This window comes from Diabrotica undecimpunctata, chromosome 1, assembly GCF_040954645.1.
Source record: "Diabrotica undecimpunctata isolate CICGRU chromosome 1, icDiaUnde3, whole genome shotgun sequence".
Lineage (NCBI taxonomy): Eukaryota > Metazoa > Arthropoda > Insecta > Coleoptera > Chrysomelidae > Diabrotica > Diabrotica undecimpunctata.
This window is the reverse complement of record NC_092803.1, coordinates 169,085,302-169,110,774: the sequence shown is the minus strand read 5'-3', so window position 1 is coordinate 169,110,774 and position 25,473 is coordinate 169,085,302. Positions and strand designations below refer to the sequence as shown.

Sequence of the window (25,473 nt, the reverse complement as noted above, 5' to 3'; positions counted from 1 at the left end):
CCAACAAAACGAAGTATATGAAAATAAACACCCAACCACAAATCCTACGACCACTTGTTATAGAAAACGACGTCATCGAAGCAGTGAACGAATTTGTATATCTGGCAGCGCTCCTTAACACTGAAAATAATACTACCGCAGAGACAAACCGCAGAATGTGCACGGCCAACAGATGCTATTTTGGGCTCAATTTTCTCCTTAAATCCACAATTATATCCAGAAATACAAAAATAAAACTCTACAAAACAATAATACGCCCAGTCCTAATATATGGTTCAGACTGGACTGTAATAAAAATATGTTAGGATTCGAAAGAAAAGTACTAAGGTCAATCTATGGAGCAGTGAATGACAATGGAGTGTGAAGAAGACGATACAACTTCGAACTTTATAGAATATACCAGGAACCAGAACCAGATATCGTAAAACATATTAAGATAGGACGCCTGAGGTGAATAGGGCATGTAACGCTAATTAGAACAAAATAACCCAGCTAGAAAAACGCTCCTTGATTGACCCATTGGTCAGAGAAGAAGAGGAAGACCCAGAACAATGTTCCTTGATAACATCGATGAAGACATGAGAAATGTGGGAATACGTGCTTGACGGAGAAAGGCGATGGAAAGGGACGACTGGAGAGAAATTAATACACAGTCAACCACTTATGAATTTATTTTCTGACAGTGTTTTTTGTGATGAGATCATCATGTTGTACCCGAAGGTCTAAAAGTTCATTTTCTGGGATTCCTTACTTCTTTAATCATATTAACTATTCTTATAGAATTGTTTTCTTTCTCAGTTTTTATTTCTTTATTGTCCTTTCAACTTATTTTTTTTCTTCGATCGGCCTAATACTTCAGCGTTCGTAACGTAATTCTCCAATGTGATCTTCCGTATATCAAAATTTAAATCCTAATATAAATTTTACGAAGACACTTATAAATAAGGACTTTGACAATATGCGAAAAATGGACCAACACATCATTAAAGAAGATTCTGAAAATCTTACAATAAACGATTGGAGTAGAACAACAATATCATACATAAATGTTCATCAAATAAACTTTAAAGCATAGGAAATAAATATAACATTACAATGACATTTAAAATAATAATCACATTGAGAGTTATTTCATCCAAAACTAAACCCTGCAATGAAAAATAAAGTCAGAGTATTGTGCTTATAAAATACCTTGTGAACATGAAAATTGTTATTTGTATATTTTTCATTAATCTTACAATAATAATAGAGAATTCGATAGATCTCGAAAAGTTGTGAAAGAAACGAATAGTAAAAAGAAAGACCTCGTACCTAGGCCACATAATGGGAAATGACAAACATAACCTGGTACGATTAATCATTGAAGGGAAGATAGACGGCCGAAGAGGAGTAGGCAGAAGAGTCATGTCATGGCTTCGCAATATCAGAACTTGGATAGGCATGCACGTTCAACAATTACTAAAAGTAGCACAGAATAGCGAAAATCAGTATAATGATAATCTAGGATTACAGTAACAACTTTGAAGAACATTTTCTCTAGAAGTATAGTAACACGACTGAGGCCACCAACATCGAAACAAGGTAAGCCTAAACTGCCAGATCTACATCTAAACTTAAGTTTATTTACCGCCAATTAACAGAAAAACATAATATAAAAGTAATATTATTTTTATATTTAATAAATTTTTTTGAAAACCATTTCCAGACAGCGATCGTTGAAACGTCAAAACATGTAATTTTAATTACAATTATTATGGAATATAATATACTCTAAAAATATTTAACAATCATTTGCAACTGGGCTATATAGGAGACCCTTAATCGGAACGGAAAGTTGTATTTAAAGGAGGGGCGATATAGGGAATGTGTGCCGCCACTGCCATCCGTGTACGATGCGTAGAGCACACAGTCCATCGACGCAGGCGTAGACAGTGTTGCACAGCATCGAGCGAATGTGCGTTTCTGTCGGTTCGGTGGCGGACACGCTCATCGCTGAAACTTCACGACCGGTCTGTCAAACAGCCATAAAACAAAACAGTATCAACATTTACTAATAAACTGGACGTTTGTTTAAGAACAATTCTCTACGAAGATGAGTGCAACGCGGTGTTAGTTTAAATCGGTGGAGAGGTGTAAGTGACAGGGTGTGTGGTGGTTTCAGTGTTCGAAAGGGTGGAAGTAAACCGGCGCAACGTTTTGTAAGGAGGGAACGTGCAGGATGGGGTGCACTTCTTCTGCAGAAGAGCGGGCAGCCCTGGCTAGAAGCAAGCAGATTGAGAAAAATCTCAAGGAGGATGGGATTCAAGCAGCCAAGGACATCAAGCTGCTGCTGTTAGGTGAGTAGGGCGGGGGTTCGATATTTCAATAAGTCGTCTGGGTGCGGACGCTTCACTCATGCGCAGGAACGGACGTCCTGGCAACCCTTTGGCAATTTTATCTACACCCCGAAATTGTTTGCTTAAATTTTCAACAACAATCAGCTTTTCCTATAATAAACTAATGTAATCCAACAACTATTACAGTTCCAAGACACGCTCTTCTACCAAAAGAACTACACTACAACCAGCGCTGGCAGTAAAAACTACGACAGTAGGGGAGGAGTGTAGATTTATACTATTCTCTGGGGAAAATTAAAGTCGGGGCAAAAATACACAATAAAACTACTGCAAAATATATTGTTGACCACATTCTATTATCTTAATTTATTAAAACATAAAATCATTTAAACCAAATCGCAACTTTTACTTTGACCTTTTATAAACATATTTTTACGTAAAAGTATATGTCAGTCTTTATATAGGTATACTTATTAACTTTATCATTCTCCGCTGTACTCGAAATTTTAATAATAAGTCGAGATAAACCCTAACGACTCAATATTTTGCGTAGGTGGACTATTACGTACGATTTTTACTGGATTACGTCACAGGTGTCAATAATAAAAACAAAAATTGAGGCGTTTCCAGGACAATGCGATTTTTCATTGTTCTTTGGTAATATCTTAGTAAAACCCTTTTATTCCTAGCATCAAGTTTGAAATTATAGTTCTACATAAAAGTCCGTATAAACTTTGCAAAAATATATAGGTATAAAATCGTTATGCACTTGACAGATACTTGATAACAATTCCTTCTTTATAATAAATTATTGAAAGGTACATACATACCATTTTTAGAAAATCAATTAATAAACTTTCAACAGCCGTTTCGATAATAACGCACTCGTTAGGAAAGTATTTAAATATGAGTATTGTTAGGTGGATGAATAGTTTTTCTCCCAAGCTTGTTGTAAGTAATAATGCCTGTGGTTTTAATTTATTGATCTTCCTTTCTAATTTCTCTTTTAAAAGACTCAAAGAGTCTTTCTTTGTATTTGTATAATGTCAAAGATATGATTGGGAGAATGCCTCATTTCTAAAATGTGTCGTGCGTTGAAATCCGTATTTTTCTGTTAATCATGTTTTCTTCTTTATCTTCTTTTCTTCATGTACTATCTATTATTGGGGTTATGATAGCACACCTTCCTTTTTCATCCCCTGGACTGATAAGTTGTTTAAAGCCTAGTGCCTAGACACTTCCAGTTTATAATGTTACGCAACCATAATAATTCTTTCTTCCGCTACCATGTTTCCCTTTATTTTAATGATTAATTGAGGAATATAATACTTTTCGTGGCCCCAAACAGGTAGTTTTTCCTATTTTGACCGTTTTGTATAGCTGTTTCCCTGTATCTAATCTATTTAGAGTTTTTTCGTAATATGTATTTCGTGTTGTCCACGGAATTTTCAAAATTCACGTATACAACACATTTGGAATGCCACTATTCAGTTTTTTTTCATCTTCAGAGTCAAAATTTTCACTCAATGGAGAAAACAGATCAAAAGGAACATATTTTAAAGTTTCAATTATAGGAGGGATATCTGATGAAAACTCCGAGAAGAGGTGCAACTGATTTTGCTTTGTTTTCGTTTTAAACAGTCTTAAAAAGTGAAAAAGTAATTTTTTTTGTCTATAAAACGTTTCTTATGCAGTTTAGAGAAAAATGGTTCAAATAAAAATTGTAGATCTTAAAATTTTCTTCATTTTGCGAGTTTCTAAATTTAAATGTATAAAGAAATTACCAAGATAGTTGCAAAACTCTTAAACTCTTAAACTACTTAAAATTGTGGAAGTTAATGAGTTATTAAAGTGTGCTAAATGTCAAATAGATCGACCGAATAGTTTATAAGTCCTTCGATTTGTTTATCCCGGAGAATGCTATTAAATTTGTTATTAAAAAACAGTTTAAAAAAATACTGACCTTTCAGCTTATAAACAATTATAATAACTTTGACATGTTTTATGTCACACGCTTGTTAATAGGCTCAATGAAAAGCTGGTGAAAAAGCACACCTTCCACAACAAAACAAAACCTTCTATGACATTTTTTTTCTAAAAATCATATTTCCATTATTTATTAACATTTATAGCTGAATATTTAACAGGTTATAAATGAAGATCTATATTTTATTATCCATTTTTTAGGTGGTACATACCGAGAAGAAGTAAAAAGTTATAACCCGTTAAAATGATGGTACTGTAAAATACCACCACGGAAAAGCGGAGGGGTGAACTAAAAAAATATTATTTATACTAATTAGCTACTTATCTTTAATAAATGCAATTATAATAAAATAAATTAATTTGTAGCAAGAAAAAGCTTTAAAATTTAATAAAAGAAATAAATGTAGTTTGATAATTTATCTTAATAATATTAATATTAATTAATAAAATTTAAATATTTCTTTCGAAATACATAAGTAATAGTAAAATTAAATAACTTTTTAATGAACATATGTAACTAATTTATTTTTCCGGGATTTTCCGAGAGGTTAAAATAGTAAAATTCTTATTATTTTGTTGAGCTGCCCCAGTTAAAAAAAAATGAACATTCTGCGTGCGATAGAAGGCAAGATATTGTAAATTTTGCCAGCGCGCTTCAATTTGAAGTTCCAATCTAAAAAAACGGAGCTCGGACAGTTCTTCCCACCACTTTACCTTGGTCGTATTTTACGAGTACCAACATTTTAACATCTTTTAACTTTTTTTTTCCTTCGCTGTAAGTATATGCTATAAGTTGGATCATAAAACTTAGATCTTCATTTAGAGTCCTTTCAATTTTCAGCTTGTAATGTTAATAAACAACGGAAGTATGATTTTAAGAATAAAACGCAGTGATTTTAAGAATAAAATGATATATTGGTTCCTATTGGTAATAGAAGGTTCTGTTTTTTTTTGAAAGTGTGTTATTTCACCAGATTTTGACTAAGCTTACATATAAGCGTGTGGTATAAACAATTTGAAAGTTATTATAAATGTTTATAAGCTGCCATAAACAATCAGCCATTTTTCAAATGGTTTTTTAATAAAACATTTAATAAAATGTAATAATTTAATAAGTTTTTTTATTATAAGTATCCTAAAACTGAAGCTTCAAAGAATCGATTGCAGTTTACAAATTACTTGTAGAGTCACAATTTTGGTAAGTATAATACAATTGTTTAAATAATCGCTCTCCGGGATAAACAAATTGAATAACTTATAAAATATTTGCTCTATTTGGGTGATATATAGCACACTTTAATAACTCATTAGTTGCAGTAATTCCAAGTAGCTATATTACATGTCGTTATGCAAAAACAAAATTATTAACATTTATAAATTACTGCAAAAATAATGGTTTTTTGCAATTATTTCGGTCAATTGTTTATGTATTTTAATTTGGATACTCTCAAAATTACAAACTCTTTATGGTCGACAACTTTTATTTGAATCATTTTACTCTAAAATGTATAAGAAACGTTTCATAGGCAAAAAACATTTTTTTCACTTTTTAAGTTAAAAAAAAAACAAAGCAAAACGGATTCATCTTCACGGATTTCTGATCAGCTACCCTTCATGTATCTTTTAGAACCTTCAAATATCTTTACGATTTTTACGTGAAGTCAGTGATTTTTTCAATTACTTATGTAATGACGTTTTTTTATTAAACAATCGTAAAAAGTGACAAAAAATAGTTTTTGCGAAAAAAAAAACGTGTCTTATACATTTTAGAGAAAAATGGTGCAATGTTTCAATGGATCATAACATGATCTTTAATACTGAGAGTTTCAAAATTAAAATATATAAAGAATTGACCGAGATAATTTCAAAAAACGCTTATTTTTGCAGTAATTTATAAATGTTAATAACTTTTTTTTGCATAATGACATGTAATATAACTATTGAAAATTGTGGCAGTTACTTAATGAGTTATTAAATTGTCTTAAATTTTAAATGAATCAAACAAATAGCTTATCTTATAATTATATTTTGTAAATCGCAATCGATTCTTCGAGCCTTCGTTTTTAAGGTATATTAAAAAAATTTCAAGATTTTATTAAATTTGTTATTAAAAAACAGTTTGAATAAGAGATGACTTTTTAGCTTATAAACATTTATAATAACTTTGACATTTTTTATACCATACACCATATCCATTGTTTATTAACATTAAGAACTGAAACTTGGCAAAATTCTAAAAAGAAGATCGAAAATTTATGATCCGATTAATAGATGGTATACACAGTGAAACAGTAAAAAGTTATAAGTAACCCGTTAAAATGATGGTATCCGTAAAATACCGCCACTGAAAAGCAATATTTACCGACGAAGCAATATTTACACTATGTTAGAATTCAAATCGCCAAATTTTAAGGTATTGAAGTGAGGTAAATACACACTGGATACGTGAAAACCATACTCGAAAGACCACAAAAATTAAATGTATGGTCAGGTATAGTGGGTACTCAGTTAATAGGGCCGTGTTTTTATAGAAGAAAATTTAACAAGCGATAATTATGAATTGCTACTTAGAAATGAAATTGTATATAGGTCACTTGAATTGTCACTTTCCAGGTTTCATATCCGTAGAGTAGAACAGACATGACATTTGACTGGAATATGCGGATCTTTTTGTTCTTGTAGTATACTCGCCAATACGAATATCGTCCTCTGTACCTCGGCTTTCTATTATGACACTTCCAAGATACGTAAAGTTTTCCACATTTTCAATCTGCATGTTGTTGATAGTAAATAGCGTGTTGTTTCTTGCATTTACTCTCATGGATTTGGTTTTACTAATATTAATTTTCAAAAAATTTATTAAAATCCTTTGTAAAAGGTATATATTTAAAAACCCAAACGGGCTGTGTTAGACAGAACGTTTTCGGAATACATCATTCCATCATCGGTGTCTAGGAGTACATGAATCTAGCCACTAAATATATGGGTAAAAACCCGTTAACAAATAATTAGTTACATTTGTTCGACATTATATCTTATAAATACTTATGATGTTAAAGTTACCGTTGGATTAGGTAACATGGCGACATATGACTCCACGTTGAAGTTGCAAGTCCTGAGACGGTGTGTCTACGAGGACTTTATGGAAGCAACTTATTTACAAAGGATTTTAATAAATTTTTTAATATATGGTATACAGCCAAATACAGGAACGTAGATTCCTTGTGGATATTAATTTTCAAACCTACTTTATTGGCTTCAGTGGAAAGTGTTTCCAATTGATCAGCCACATCTTGGAACCTTTGTCCTAACAGGCAGATATCGTCGGCGTATTCCAGATCCCTTAGGCGTGTGGTTAACGTCCATTATATCCCTCTTGTATCGGAGTCTAGTTTGGAGAGAACATAGTCTACTGCTATGTTAAAAAGAAACGGAGAAGGCCCGCATCCCTGTCTGACTCCAGTAAGTATGTCAAATTCGTCGCTGTTGATTCCATTGTGTGTCACGCTGCATTTCGCCTCAGTGTAGTGACTTTATAATGGAAATTATTTTATGCGGGATATTTCTTAGCTCTAAAAATTTCCATAAAGCAGCATGAGATAAGCTGTCAAAGGCACGCTTGAAGTCAACAAAAATCATGTATAGGGGTGTGTTCCATTCAACGTATTGTTCCATTATTACCCTCACAGTATTAATGTGGTCTATGCAGGAAAATTCTGCTCTAAAGCCTGCTTGACCAGCTCAAAATTCAATCTTGTTTGTTCATCTTTTAAGTATGATGGTCGTGAAGATTTTATTTATTGCGGTAAGCAAGGTTATTTCTGTCCAATTTTTGCACAGTGTGAGGTTGCCCTTTTTTTGGAAGCTTAATGATGTTACCCCTTTTCCAGCCCTCTGGAATGCGATTTGTTTCCCATACCTCTCGGATTATGGGGAGCAAAAGTTCAGCAGTTAGATGCGGATCAATTTGAAGTATTTCGGCAGCAATGTTATCGATTCCCGGAGACTTGTTATTTCTCAGAGATTTGATAGCTGTTATTATCTCCGTTTTGGAAGGGACCTCACAAGATATACGCAAGTCTACATTCTGCGGGTTTTCGATAATTTCATCTGCGTTTTCCCTGGGCGTGCCTAGCATCTCCTGAAAATTCTCTTTCCATCTCTCTACTTGGTCATTTGTTGCAGTAAGTGATTCGCCTGTCTTGGATCTTACAATGTTTGAACAGTTGGGCCCATTTTTTGTTAGTCGTCTAGTAATTTGGTATAGCTCTCTAGTTCTGTTGTGTTGTGCAGCTGTTTCAGCTTGTTTTGCCAGTTCTTCAGCACACCTTCTTTTGGCTCTTCCTACATTTCTTTTAACTGCTTTATTTATTGTTTCACTCTTTCACTCAAGAGCGGTTCGCTCTTTCTTCTACAGTTCTTGCTTGCAAAATATCTTTCTTTTGCTGTTTTATTTCCTCGATAAGTTTCACATGACATCCATTCTTTTCTATGTTTCTCTTTTTTACTCTTTTTTGCCTGTTGGAATGAAATTGTACCTGCCTAAAAACCAATTTGGAGCAAATTTTAATGAAATATGGTTTTTGCAAGACGGAGACCCAGCTCATTTTGGTATAAATGCTCGGCGTTTTTAGATCAGGCATTTCCCGGACGATGGATTGATAGATTAGGTAGTATTGAATGGCCTCCACGTTTACCCGATTTGAATCCTAAATATTATTTTTTTTGGTATACTTTAAAAGTAGAATTTATAAAACTAAACCAGCAAGTCCTGCAGAGCTAAGGAAAGAATTATCAATGAATCCATATTAATTTCTAGAGAAACGTGGAGAGATTAAAATCTCAAGAATTTCACTTAAGTTATTGCAAAATTGAAATTATTTATCCCAAAAAGCTTTTATCTACAACGTTATTATACGTAAACTATTGGGTCTACATAAATTCTAAAAGCACTAGATTGAGAAAAAAAAACGGCTTTTGTCAAAATAAAAAGTTGATGTTAAATATTCTAAAATAGTTTCGAAAAAGTACTGTTAGTTTAAGCTTATTGACAACTAAAATAACTCAGACGCAATAACACGTAGGAAGGTATTTTCTTTTGTTCGAAATGTTGGCATTTTTGTCAACATAATGTCCTACGACCTTTAAAACCCGAGTTAACCTTTTTTTAATTCACCGATTAATATTTAAAAAGAACTATGTGAAAGATTAAGAGTTCAAGATTAAAAATTTAAAAAAGATTCTTCTAAAAATGAGCCGTCCATGGTACGTAAAAGATAAAGAGTTTAAAAGCGAAGCGATTTTGCTATTTTAAAAACAATTTATAAATTCAAATTTATAAAAGTCGCAATATCTCCGATTCTAATAAAGAAAATTGATGTTTTTTTTAAGTTTTTAATGAAAGTTTTGAAGTATATTTTTGTAAAAAAAAAAAATATTTTTGTTTGAGTTTAAAAGAGAAGCGATTTTGCTATTTTAAAAACAATTTATAAATTCAAATTTATAAAAGTCTCAATATCTCCGATTCTAATCAACGAAAATTGATGTTTCTTTTAAGTTTTTAATGAAAGTTTATTTGAAGTATATTTTTGTCAAAAAAAAAAAATATTTTTGTTTGAGTTTAAAAGCGAAGCGATTTTGCTATTTTAAAAACAATTTATAAATTCAAATTTATAAAAGTCGCAATATCTCCGATTCTAATCAACGAAAATTGATGTTTTTTTTTAAGTTTTGAATGAAAGTTTATTTGAAGTATATTTTTGCCAAAAAAAATTATTTTTTATGACTTTAAAAGGTGACATTTTGATAGGAAAGAACACATTAACATAATTAATAGTTTAATATTGAAACCTATGACAAAAGAAACAACAAAGAAAGGCGACTTAATTCTAACCCCACGAGTGAAAATATATTAGGAGTTGAGAAGTAGGAGTATTTTTATTCTTTCTCTTGTTTCAGCACGATAAATATCGGTTTTAAAAAAGTCATTGTATTTACTCGATTTACTTTTAGTCTGTTAAAAAATATATTCTTAATGAAAACCACCCAATATTTTTATTTGCATAATTTTATTTTTATCAGCGCTCTTTTTCTACAACCCTAAGTATCTTATTTTTATCTAAAATCGTCTCTTTATAATATACATATTTACTCGTAATATTATTCCTTCAGTTTTTTAGAAAAAACAATAATATTTCTTTAAGTGGAAACCACATTGTTTTTAGCGAAGATGAGGTATGTGGAACTTGGTGTACACTCCGTTTATTAAATAGTGTCTGAATTCCATAAAAAGTGACAGACAGTGTGATTTATTCCGCTTCATTTCTACCATATGTCTACATTTTATAGGATGTGTTAATGAGTAGTATTTGCAATGTTGCCGACTACATACTTTTTTAATGATGAATATAATTTATTATTTTTTAGTTTATGATACAAAACTTTTGTGGTCTACTTACTTTTTATTTATTTTTAATGGCATCTCTGATTTTTTTTTATTACTACTCTTTGGCACAACTGTAAGGATGTTTGCCCTCCTATACGTTACCGAGGTAACCTAGACTGGTCAATGGTTTTTTGCAGAATGAGTTCGCGAAATGTTCGTGCAATATTTTCAATTTTTTTTTTAATAATTTCGATTATAAATCACTATATAATCGATACACACACAAAAAGCGCAATATTTAAATCAGGAGAGCTTGTTGGTCAAGTAACTAGACTGCCTCTTCCGATCCATTACCTACGATAATTATTATCAAAAAAAGTACGAACAATTTTACTCTAATGAGCCGAACTATCATGTAGAAAGCTCAATTTTTGCCGAATAATTAAATATGTGAAAACAAGTTTTTAGTTTCCGTTACTATGCAACCAACTAGAATAATCAACACTATCATTCGTGGCCTAAATTAAAATGAAAACGATTTTTCTGCTTAAAGTTTTCCTTATGCAAAATGTTCAACAAAGATTTAGAAATATTGTTCGTTTTTGGACAATACGCGTTAATTCAGAAAATGTCGAAGCACTTGGAAATACGATTGTAGATACTGATTCGAGCGAAAATGTCATAGACGATAAATATGAAAGATATTCTAGGAATTTGTAATAGTTCATTTACTGAAATAATAATCGATATAATCCCGAATAATACAAAATATGAGTATGAGCTCTATACAAGGCAATTATTCTCGATCGAGAGATGCATGAGAAACAGACGCAACTAAGGTGATAACTCTACTAGGGTTTCTCTATTTAGCTGGGGTTTACCAAGATAATCGTCTTAATCTTATTGACTATTTCTAATACTCTATATGCATTTAGATAATATAAAAACAAGAGAAGAGCAAAAAAAAATTGATCGTTTCTCTCTATTTAGAGACATTTTTAAAAAACTTGACTCAGACTGTCAAACATGCTATGCGGTTGGTCAAAATCTGACAAGTGATGACAAACTGGAGGGTTTTTGAGGAGACGTTAAACAAACCGAAAAGAAAATATGTATGCTCTGCTTGAAGAAAAACCGTCTAGTAGGTTTACTCTATTATTGACTTATGAATTTTGCAAAAAATTTATCTGTACTTATTTAATATTCCACATATTATATTTTGTACTGATTGTAATTCTTTATAATTTAATACTTGCAAAAGTATTATGATTTTTTAACTTCTATAATAATTTCTTTTCTGCACCAATCTTTTAGAATAACCTCTGTAGATTTAAATAAATTTATATATTAATGTTACTTTCATTTATTGATTATTATATTCTAAATAAAAACGCATATGTCGGAGATACTCGCGACCGTTCTAGTTACTTTGATGGGCGCGCCTATCGGAAGGTTAAATTAGATGTAGTATTGACGTTTGAAGTAAATCTTGCTATTGCAGCTATGCAAGTTGACTGTGAGGATTCTATTTGTCACAAATCTGTTCGGAAAATAATAGTACGAAGTTGTGCAGGGCAACGACCTTATAAAATGAATTGCTTGAAGACAATACCGATCGCAGAGTTCAGTTTTGTGTACTAATGATCGACGCTGCTGATGCAAATCTAATATTTCCTAAATGAATACTTTTATTTGATAAGGTTACTCTAAGGTTAACCATCCCACTGGATGAGGGAAACTCACACTCAGTAACCAGAAAAAAATTATATTTGGGCTGGTATAATTGGCAGTCAAGTGAGAGGACTTATATTCTTCGATAATCAATGATTGGAGGAAGATATCAGCAGTTTTTTTAACACGAGCCACGTGATAGTTCCGGACATATCTGTTTTATATCTAAAATCAGCTTAGGTGGTCAAAAAGAAGAAGATCAGGTAGTAATAAGGTAATCGTACACAAAAACATTACACAGACCTCGTTGCTCACAATCGGAAGCGCCATTGGGGTGGGTAAGGATATGACTACTTTAGAATAGGCGCTAATAAATCTTTACCTGGGATTTATAAAGGCACCAAAAAGGTCAGAAACATATCAAAGAATTATATAAGCAAAACTACTAAAATTCACACGTTTGCCTATATGCCGCAAAAAATTATATCTTCAATAAATAGTAAGCTTTAAAAAATTGTTTATTCAATACTCTAAAAACATGTTATGACACCTATTAACATCAATTAACTTATAACTAAATAGATTGCAGTTTTGATTAAAGTAACATAAATAATTATTTCAAACGATAAATTAAAATTTCACAGAAATTGATAAATAAAGGACTTCGGACTGTAATCTTTCAAAACCCGAAAAAGCTTTTAGTTCATGATATAATATATTACAAAAACAAATGACACATAATATTCTTGTAATATTAAAAAAACGTGTAAAAAGAAATACAAATATAATCATTAAATGAATTATATACCTTTAGTTCAATGATATCAAAATCTATCGTTAACTCAATCATATGCAAAACATTATATCGTTAAATGTCACAATAAAAAAATTGTGTAACTGCTCAATAAATGGAATAAGTATAAATTCATTCATAAAATTAATTATACTAATGTGTCCGACCTGGCCATAAACTCTTAACAAAAATAGTTCTATAAAACAATATTTACACTCACTCAAAATTCGGTCAGCAGTGAATGAAGAGTATACGAAACAGTCTACGAAATGTTATATGTACAGCGCTAACCAAAATTTTAAAGACTAAAGAAATACAACGCTGCAATGCTCGTAACCTGTGTCAGTACTTGAATGCAATTTTTCCAAATAGATGGATTGTCAGAGACACGATTGAGTGAGAGGCACGATCCCCTGACCTTAAACCAATCGACTTTTTTTATGGGAATGCCTAAAAACCACGAAACTAGAAAATCTAGACGAACTCAAAGAATGCATTATGCAATAAATCCGACAAATAACTCCAGACATTACAAATCACAAAAATCTTAATCACAAAAACGATAGTGGGATGTAATTCTCACGAGTAGATGCACAAGCCTTAGCATTTTATTAAAAAAAATAGAGTGTGGCAGTCCAGCTGGACTGCCGGTAGAAGTTACACTTTATTTGGGAGTCAATCTGCACAATCATTACATATGTAATGCTATAGGTAAGACATAGCAGAAAGAGAAACAGAATTAATAACAACTTACTAACAATTAATAAACAACATTTGACCTGTAATAGGAGTATAGTAAATGAAGGACTGAATCAATATTTTGATGAAAATGTATATTTTTATTTTTATATATGTATGAAAGGAGTTGAATGCAACCATATATGCAAAATACAATACAATACACTGCAATATAATACAATACACTTTAAAATGCAATATTCCTAAGTATTTAAAAATGACAATAATATACATAAAAAAATACACTACAATACAGTGCAACATAATTCAATATAATACAATACAAATTAAAATGAAATATTCATAAGTATTTAAAATTTACCATGTAATAATATTAATAAAAAAGAACTCCCCGACTGGGAATTGAACCCCGGTCTCCCGCTTGACAGGCGGGGATACTGACTACTATACTACCGAGGACATGACACAAACGTATTTCAAAATTGACAGTTCTGGGTCATACAGTGATATATTGAGATTATTATTTTGAAATACAAAAGACTAATATAATTATGAACATTTAATAAATAATACAAAACATATCACATTAATAATAATATTAATAAATATTTTATTATATATATATATATATATATATATATATATATATATATATATGTGTATATATAATATTAAATATATATACAAAAGGAACATTTCTATATTAGAGAGAGGAAGAGAGAGAATCTATATCTTCTGTCTCTCTCTTACTCATTATCTTACATATGTAATGATTTCACAGATTCACTCCCATACAAATGTCCAACGTGGAGCGCGCGTATAGAAGTATAACTTCAAAAAGTTGGCGTCAACTCCCATTCTCCTACAGGAGTAAAAGTACAAAAATCCAGTTGAATTTATTCCAATTCAATGTATATTATTTTTACTCATTTCTATTTCTATTTTATTTCTATTTCATACTATTATTTTCACCATTATGTCAATTTTATAATAACATACAATATTTACAAACTTTCTGCAATACAATAATTAAATGCAAATTATAGAGCTAAACTATTACTTAGATACTTTTTTAAATGTTTGATATGATGTTTATTGCCGAAACTCATGTTTTTTTAATTATATTTGCATATAGAAATGATAGATTCAGTGGCCACTAAGTAAACATTCGTATTATGCTTATAAACTGTAAGAAATTGTCAACAACTGTAAATTTGCGCAAAATTATTACCAAATTCACAGCTGTTTTTATTGTACAGAGTTTTCCATACCAGCTCTTATTTTTTAAAGCATATTCGTGGATTTTCGCGCTAAAATAATATACGGATTCAGATCTATTATACTGTCAGCTAATTAAGCTAAAGAAAACGATAATAAACGTTTTCGTAACGGCTTTAAAAGCCCAAAGGCATGTGCAGACGTTCGTGTTTATTTTTTTTAGTTGCTAGTAACGTAATCTTTTGAAAAAAAAAATTATATTTATTTAGTGTCTGGTTCAAAATAAGCCAATATTTATCCTGTGTTTCGTTGTTATTTGACTAACCATTTAATACGGTTTTTGAAGTTCAATAAATATCTATAGGAATAGGGGGATGATTTTCGTAATAATCTGCAATTTTGACCAGTTAACCTACCTAGTAGGTTAACTGAAACATGGAAGTGGGCTAACTGGACAGTATGATATACCAAAAAAAATGGGTAAAGAAAATAGGAAATTTTCTTAACAACTCTTTATTGAACTAATATAAAGTAAAGTCAAATTCATCAAAGTCTATAGAAATCATGTTAGCAAACCTGGCACTGCCACTTTTTATTGGCAGAGGCAGTTTGTAAATAATATCATCAATAGGAACAAAACCGGGGTCGCCTTCTAAGAAATATCGTGTTTGGTTATGGCGTTTCATAAAACTAACATCATAGCCGTTTAACAAATTGTCATCAATGTGAACCACATAATGCCTACAGGTTGCATTAGTCTTGCCATAAACTTTTGCAATAGCATAGTCCCCTTTTTAAACTTAGGGTGGATTGGATTCTACATCGCCAAAATCTACATCGTCAAAGTAAAACTTGTCTCTTAGTTTGATTTATTTTTATTTTTTTATTGACCTTTTCTTCTCGAATCCTAGCTTCTTTTTCTAAATTTTCTTTAAAAGGTGTGTCCGTTAGTATTAAAGATTTGCGTTTTTTACGTCTAACGTTAGATTTGTGTTGCTTGGCTTTTGGGTGAGGGCGAATCTGTTCGGGAGTTATAATTGTTGATATTGGGGTTTGACAAAGTGGCCTCTTTAATGTTAATTGGTTTGAGAGTTTTCTTCTGATGTTCCTATTTGACCACTGTTGGACGAAGTCTGTTGTCCGTTCTCTGGATTTGGCCTATCTGTTACATATGATCACAAATAGTCATCATCAGAAAATATTTGATCATTAAACGGCTCTATGCCAGTAGCTCTAAATCCACTGCATATATTTTTTGGTGTGAAAGCTTGTGAAAGGAAAGCTTCTCCTGCTAGATTTGCAGCGTCATAAATAGTCTTTCCCGAATTATTCACCATCCACCTGTCACAAGCGGCACCATAAAAATTTTTTAACGAAGCAAACACAGCCACATCTAGCGGCTGCAGCTTGTGACTGCAGTGAGGAGGTAACGTTAAAAGGATTATTCCATTTTCCTTCGCAAAATCTAGTGCCGTTATGCTTAAGTGACTTTCATGATTGTCGATAATCATTAGTTTTGGGTGTTCCTTTGACGGTCTTTCATGTTGAGCAAAATGTTGCAAAACAGGCAAAAAGAGTTCACTTCTTATCCACCCAGATAGTGTTGCGGCACCTTTGCTTCCAAGTAGGGTGGCACATACTTTCCAGTGGCGCCAATAATTGCCACCAAGGTAACAAGGACCCCTCCTTCGGCAGAAGTCATTTGCCCCACGCTTCTTTTGCCTGTTGCGGCCAATACTTTTGGTGGCTTGTGCATCGTCGTTACACCTGTCTCATCTAGATTATAGACATCATTGGCACGTAAATTATATCTATTTTTAAGCTCTCTCAGATTTTTGAAAAATGCTTGTACATTTTCTTTATTAAAGCTGGTCACCCTACTAAGACTAGTTTGTTCAGGGGTTCTTAATGATAATCTGTGTCTTAGCATAAAATTAAACATCCACTCCCTTCCTGCCATTTCATTCCGAATCCAACTCTCCTTTATAGTTTTGTTGTTAGCTCTAGCAAATTCATATGCCAACCTTCGACCTTGTTTGGCTGACAATCCATAATGAATGTTGCAAGCTTCTTGTAAATATTTTTTAAGAAGCAGTTCTTCGTCTTGAGAAAATACCATTAGGTGTTCATTACTTGGGCGAAAATTAACCGTCCCCAAATCATGGTCGCGGCACTTGTCTAAATAACGTTTTAGTGTAATTCTCGGAAGACCAAACTGGATAGCTACGTTTCTTACTGAACGACTATTTTCTAAGACTTCTTTGCAAGCCTCTTTTAATGTTTCTGAACTGTAGGACCTATTGTTTGTCGTTCGTATTCTTTTCCTTGGCATTTTCTGAAACAAAAAAAATATAAAGTAATAATAAATAGAAACCAGTAAAAATATTAAGACAAGGCGCTTAAATGATTTTTGCTGGGCCAATTTGTTTATTGTTGATTTGGAACCAATACATTTAGACGTAACGCCCACATAAATGATTTACAATTAAATGTATTATTGCAGGTGACCCATAAACCAATTCAAAAAGCAGATTATATGCGTACCGCCTTATAGTAGGTTAACTGGATATATGTTCATCTAACCTCACACGGTGAGTGTTCAATTAACCCCACTAGGTAATAAAAATTATAAATAATAATAATTCTAAGAACAACACCAAATATACTAACTTTAAATAGTGGAATAGATGGCTCATACTTACCTCAAAAACTGTGTACAAAATAACTAGCTAAATTATATTTTAATCTGCTTAAAAATAAGAATTTTCATAGAGCGAAAAATTTACTTGCATCCAAAAAAACCATGTTGACTTCACTGACAAATTCCTGTAGGTTATATAGAAATCTTTAATGGCCACAAGTAGTGGCTGTTAGAGTTTGCTTTAAACTACATGTGCACGGCTCTGATTCTCTCTAACAGATGGCAGGTACGTTGAAGTGTTCAGTTAACCTGCCTGTTTAGTTAACCTCACTCTACCCTACTGGAAGCTGAATAATCTATCTATTCAAAACAATATTCAATTGGAGGTGCACTTCATATGAAAAAGACAGGTAAAATAACATGATGTCACAAATTAAAGGTTAAGGTCAGATAATGAGTCAAAATTTAGCCTTGAATGAAAGATAAAGTTTTTGACCTAATGGATGATAGAAGTTTAAAAAGAACGATCCAGATCCCTATATTATAAAAACACATTCTTAATAATAAATGACACGCGAAAGAAAAATCGTTATTAGCAGAATTTACCAAAGTGGAAACCACGCACAAGCACTATTCATTCTATCTACACACAAAAATGTAACAAGCGTTTGGTTAAAGAAGGGATTTAGGAATTAATATCAAACTCAAGACAGGCTTCCGGATTGAACCGCGTCGATTATCACTACGCCGAGCTTTTGACATTCTCTCTTCAGGGCTTCCGAGGTCTCAGTCTCCCGAGTCCCCAGACACTACTACACTGATCACTAATCAATGCACTACTGTTGCTGGGAACAGTGGACGGTTGATTTATACTGTCGATGGTGACGTGTTTTGGGTGAACGTTGGCGTGGGAGTTGGCGCGAACATTTCGGGCATGATTTTGATTAGAGGGTGGAGCGAATGATATTTTCTTTATAAGAGGTCTGCATATCGAAGGTAACCGGATGCCGTCATCTCTTTTATTGAGACAATTTGGTCTTTTTTAAATTTCTATGGCTTCTTGGATAATTTTTGGTTCATAAAAGTGATTGGGAGCTATATGGTTCTAGAGTATTCAAAATAAATTTTGTGACCTGGATGAAGATGGTGTTGATCTAGAGCCGAAATTGAATCTGAATTGCTAACAGAAATGGAATGTTCATAAATTCTATTTTAAATTATACGATTTGTTTATCCTATATAAGATTGTAAGGAACTGCACAAGGAATTTAATAAACTCCGTGTTGTTCATCTGGAATGTTGTATTTGATTAATCGGAAAAAGTTTTTGTTGGGGGTAAATATTTTCTTTATTCCTCTTGATTTAAAAATTATGTCGATTTTTTCAGTGACACCTTTGATGTAAGGAAGAAAAGCTTTCATATGATGAGGGTCTGAGTCTTTGGGTTGAAATTGAGTGGAAGATTGATGTCTATGGATGCTTCTATTGATGTGATTTTCGCACTAACCGTTTTGGATGAGACCTTGTTTTAAACTAGAGAGTTAAGCGGGTCTACTTGCATCATCGAAAATGTGTATTGATCTGAAGACAATGATATTAATGATTGAATTAAGTTGTGAAGGTGGATGATGACAGTTGGCATGCAAGTAACGATTGGTATAGGTGGGTTTTCGATAAACCTGGTGATGAAAGCCTTGGGATTGGTTTTCCTTTATGATAACGTCGAGAAACAGTAGGGGTGAATCAGTTTCCACCTCTATCGTGAACTGGATAGTAGAATGTATACCATTCAGATGGGTTTGAAAAGACACCAAAGCACCAAACCCCTAAAACAAGCCTACATCGAAAACGGTTACCACGAAAATCACATCATTACGAGCATCCACAGACATCAATCTCCCATTCAATCTCAACCCAAAGTTTCTCATCATACGAAAACTTCTCTTCCTTTCATCAAAGGTGTCACTGACAAAATCGACAAAATTTTTAAATCAAGAGGAGTAAAGACAATATCTACCCCTCAACAAAAACTTTCATCTCTTGTCCAATCAATCAAAGAATTTTGAAAAGAAATTGTGAAAACTCTAGGACCATAGCCCCCAGCCGCTTCTATAAACCAAGAATGATCCGAGAAACCATAGAAATTGAAAAAAGGCCAAATTGTCTCAATAAAAAAGAGATGACGGCATCCGGTTACCTTCGACATGGAGACCGTGGGCGTGTCTGTAGTGTAATGTAGTGTCTGTGGGCGCGGGAGACTGAGACCTCGGAAGCCCTGAAGAAAATATCAGAGAGGATGTCGAAAGCTCGGCTCAGTGATGATCGACGCGGTTCAATCTAGAAGCCTGTTAAGTTTAATATTAATTCTTTAAATAGTATTAATCTTAGCTTTAGGTTTAATTGTACTAACCGCGGTAATCTTTCGGAAGACACACACACACACACACACACACACACACACATATATATATATATATATATATATATATATATATAGAGAGAGAGAGAGAGAGAGAGAGAGAGAGAGAGAGAGAGAGAGAGAGAGAGAGAGAGAGGGAGAGAGGGAGAGGGGGGGAGAGAGAGGTTCTAGTAATAATATAAATAAAATATATTTTAAATGTTTATTTTTGTTTTCTTAAGGAATTCAATTAAGAGTCCATACATTGATTTGTCAAATAAAGCAACTAAAACGGATATATTAACTGGACTTAAAATATATTCAGAGACATAGAAATCCGAACGCTCATTATAAATTATTATATTTTGCAAAGCAATATAAAGTAGACTATGATATATTTACTGTATTTATTGATACAATGAGAGCATCTGCCAACGGTAAGAAATGTACTAACTTAACCATTCCTTACTAGCAAGTAAAGTAGCATAAAAAGTTAAGTTGGTACATTCAGTTATTGCAATTTTGTTTAACAAAAATGCATTATATGTTCTACACTTTATTAACCATTATTATTATTTCGTAAAACTGTCGTCGAATAGATAACATTCTAATGTCGAATAGATAGAATTCAGCTAAAATTACATTAAGTACATCTAATAAAAATTATTTTCATGCAAAAAACATGGTTTTGAAGGTCTCAATAATTAAAATATTATCTATAATACATTCATAAAACGATTTCTGTTTTGCATATGAATTATTTAATTACGATAATCCATTGTTTATTGTTTTATGAATATTAAACTATAAGAAAAATCATCTTGCTTTCCAATCTTGTTTTTCTTTGTCGTTTGATTAGCTAAGTATAATAATTTCAAATCGCATATTATTTCTACATGACATGGGCCAGGATATAAAGTATTTTATGTTGTGTTCGTTGAGATTTATATTATGTAATTTTTGTAGTAACATTTTATGTTTTCTGTTTACCAGCTATATATTGCTATTAAAAACTAATATATTGAAGTTTTTTTATGTAATTTCTTGTATTTATGTTGTATAGTACATGTGGTGTCTTAGTGGTTACGAAAGATTATACAGGGTCCTTATTTTAAAATCTGCTTCAACTGCATCAAAGATATGGTCTTCTTTTAAACTTCTTCCTCTTCTTCTTCTTTTTATGTAGACACAGTAAGTTATTTCATCGTTTACGTGGTCTTCCTACTGATCGTCTTCCTATTGGCGAACCTGTGTAACCTGGGACTGATCGTCTCTTGCCGTCTTTACTTCTCTATTTAATGTCATTCGGCTTATATGATCGTTCCATTTTACTCTTCTATTTCTTACCCAGTCTATTTCTTGCCCATTTGTTGCATCTAAATCGTATATATTTACTTCTAGCTTTGTCCCATCGTGTTTTACTTTTAATTTTTCTAAGTGTTTTTATCTCTGCTGTTTGTAACATCCTTTATGCCGCGTATGTCATTATTGGTCTGATGACTGTTTTGTAAATTCTGCCTTTCATTTCTTTCCCGTTATTTTTATTTCTTCATATTGTTTCATTCAGGCTACCTGCGGCTCTGTTTGCTTTATTCACTTGATCTTCCACTTCCGTTTCGAGCTTTCCGTAGCTAGATAATGTGATGTCTAGATATTTAAACTCCATCACTTGTTCTATTATCTGACGTTGTAAACGATCTATCTAATGTCAAAATGTATGTAATTAAGTTATTAGAGTCTAAGGATCGCTAGTGAGTAGGTCTTTAGTTTAAGTTTTCTTGTTATAGTAATTTAAGTTAGACAAAAACTGCTTATTGATCTTTACAGATGGGATTACAGTTATAATAAAATAAAGGTACCACATTGCGACATTTTATTAAAAAAAAATTAATATTTTGTTATGAAATTTAAAAATTTAATTAAATTTGTAATATATATAAAGATGGCAAAAAAATATTCACTCACTTATGGAAAACAAGCATTTATATTCAATGATAAATTACAATTTTAAAAGAATAGAAATATGAAGACAAAAACGCAGATTTATAAAACATTAGTGCGAAGTATTATGACATATGGGGCTGAAAATTGGATCATAAACAAGAAAAACAGCAGTAAGATAGTAGCAACAGAGATGGAATGCCTGCGAAGATGCTGCAGAGTAACAAAAATGGATAGTAGAAGTAATAACGAAATAAAGCAAAGAATATCAATAGAAACAGAAATACTAACATATATAGAACAAAAAAGATTAAAGTGGTATGGACGTGTAAGAAGAACTAGCGACAGCAGATGGATAAAGAGAATAACCGAATGGAGCCCCATAGGAAGGAGGAAAAGAAGGACGGCCCCGAAAATCCTGGAGGAACGAAGTAGACGACGCCATGAGTAAGAGAGGCCTAAACGATGGAGAATGTAACAACAGAGAGAGATGGAAACGGTTGAGCGAGGGAAGGCAGTGAATACTGTAGAATCCCTAAATATATATATAGAAATATTAGTGAGAAACTTAAACCAAATAGTTCTCTCTTTTTCAATACGCAAATAGTAGGGAATTTGTTCTTCTTGAAGTGCCATGTCCTCCTAGAATGTCGACAACTAACATATTACATGCCAGTGAATATTGGGCAATGAAGGCAAAAGAACAAATTACTTTTAATATCTGATAAATGAATAAGAAGAGAACCACAAGGAATGAAATAGGGGCATGTAAATATGCTCTACAAGGAGCATGTATTGCAAATTGGAGGATAACAGCATTGGACAGAAAAATGTTTTTTGATTGGAATTTGAACACCTCTTTAGTTCAATTTTACGACAATTTATTCTTTGTGGACAAGTTGGTATTATCTTGTTTTTTACAAATGGTATAAATTGTCGGGAAGATAGCCAAGCGAGCCAAGCAGACGAATAGCATTCACTTGATTGTGAATGATAGTAGATCGTTATTTTCAGCTGACTTCTCTGTTGAGAAGAGTATGGGAGAGTAGCTGCCAAGGTGTAAATTGAATAATGCCACCAGTGCGAAAGTGAATTTGGTCCTTCTGCAGCCACGGATACTGAAATAATAGTTTATCACTATCTGGAAATTGTCCACTTTTATAATTATATTCAACAAACCTGCTAGCTAAATTATTCGTATTTCTACTAACGCTGTCCTCACTTTTTTTCAACGTTGTTTTCTACCTCAAATACTTTACTTTTCTCCACTTTTTGTAGTTCTTCCTCGTTTAATATTTTAGTCACCATTGCTGTTACTGTCAAATTACTCGTTTCAACTTTAGAAGTATTTCTTCCAATGCATTTTTATATCCTCTTCTTGCAGTAGTATTTTATTATTTTCGTCTCTCTACTACTTGTATACCTCGACTTCCTAATTTTTCTTTAATTCTAGTTATATACTAAACTTAAATTTCTCATATTGTAAAAATACACAATGAATTTACAAAATACAGCAAACTATATCAAGCAACAACAAGTGCGGTGTGTTAATTATGATAACACATTGATTGATATATTTTTTACATAAAATAATTTATTGCAAAAATAGACAATTATCGATTCAAACTTGTTAAAAATTGTTGTTTATTGATCTACTGCAATAATTTTTTGATTACACTCTTCACACTATCATTAGTACAAGTAAACATTGAAATTGTTTTTGTATTTGTGTTTTAGTTTTTTATAATTATGACATTGATATTTATTGTATATAATAACATATAGTGGAAAATCTTACTTTACCTCTATTTATATACAGTGCTAGCCAAAAGTCCCCCCCCCCCCTCGTATCTTTGGAACGTATCACGAACGGTTATACATATAATAGAGAGAATTTGAAAAAATGAAATAAACCTATGTATTATGTTATAGGTTATAAAAGTTGATTTAATAGTGATAGATGACGTTACAGAGCCACTGTAACCGAAAATTTTAAATGTAACCTTATGTTAAATGATATCTAGTTTAAAAAGTATTGAAAATACCTATTCAATCATACTAATTTTGTTTGGGTAAGCTGATTTTGATGAATAAATTAAATAAATACCAAAATTGTATCTTCTTACTGACAGTAATGCATCCTATTAGTAAACTCTTGTACTCGTTCAAATGTAGGTATAGGGAAAAATTGCCCTACAATCTTCAAGAAATCGTTTGTTCAAAATGTCAATAGGTACTATTCGGTGCTGTAGCGTAAACTTTAAATTTCAAGTACCACCACAGAAAAAATCTAATAGTGTGAGGTCTGATGACCAAGCTGGCCATTCTATCGAACCTTCTCGTCCAATCCATCTCCCACGATATTCCTCATCTAGGTAACGTGTTACTGCTCCATAATAGTGTGCAGGAACACCATCTTGTTGAAACGTTATTTCCAAGATGCCGAATTCATCTGGATTATCATCCAGAAATTCAAGAATTAACGGCTCAATTGCGTTTTGTAACATTTTCAGATACACTTAAGCAGTTAAATTAGCATTGAGAAAAACAGGTCCAACTATGTGGTTTCCCAACTTTGAAATTGAGTGTGTTTTTGTTTTGTTTTTCAAAAACAAATTGTTTTTCTGTAATCTGGTTGGTGGTTAATTTGATTGGACATATTTTCACAGAATTTTGAGTCTTTGGTCGGGGTCATCATCTGAAAGTTGGGGCACAATTTTTAATTTGTATGGATGAAATTTGTTTTTGGTCAACACTCGGTGTGCTGTCCTTTAATTGATTCCACAGATAGACGCTACTTGGACTGTAAAAGAAGTAGGGTTCACTACTATTTCTGCAACTATCTCAATTTTTTTGTCATCACTAATTGTTGGTCGACCAGAGCGTTTGGCATCTTGAACACTACCTGTTTCTTCAAACTTGCGAAGAAACTCCTTCAAATAAATCCTCAATATAGGGCGATTGGTGTATTAAAAAGTCGTCCCGCTTCATGGAAATTGTATCTGCATTTACCAATTATTAACAGCTATTATTTTGTGGGCTACAGTAGGTACGTACCATTCTGCCTATTTAAACATTTAAATCTTTCTTTAATACAATAATTAAATTAAATATTCAATTTATAAACACTATATGATTGATAAGATTGATTGATATGATTGATATAAACACTATATGAAGATTTGTGAAAAGTCAAAGACTGTCATGGCTGGGACATGTGCAGAGACAAAACGATGCAAAAACAACAAAGAAAATGTTACAATGGAAGCCCATAGGAAGGCGAAAAAAAGGAAGGCCCAGAACGAGATGGTTGGATGACGTGGAAGACGACCTGAAAACAATGAACATAAGACAATGGAGAAGAAGGGCACAAGAGAGATCTGAATGGAAGGACATAGCCAGACA

The 25,473-nt window shown here is 32.3% G+C and overlaps 1 protein-coding gene across 1 annotated transcript in view; it reads left to right on the top strand.

Moving 5' to 3' along the window:
- The first annotated feature begins 1,931 nt into the window (after positions 1 to 1,931).
- Positions 1,932 to 25,473, top strand: part of Galphao (G protein alpha o subunit) — a 259,119-nt gene continuing 235,577 nt past the window's right edge. Inside the window, exon 1 of the mRNA XM_072520493.1 lies at positions 1,932 to 2,336. Within this exon, the coding sequence (XP_072376594.1) occupies positions 2,219 to 2,336 (118 nt within the window). The 5' untranslated portion in view covers positions 1,932 to 2,218. The remainder of the gene's footprint in view (positions 2,337 to 25,473) is intronic.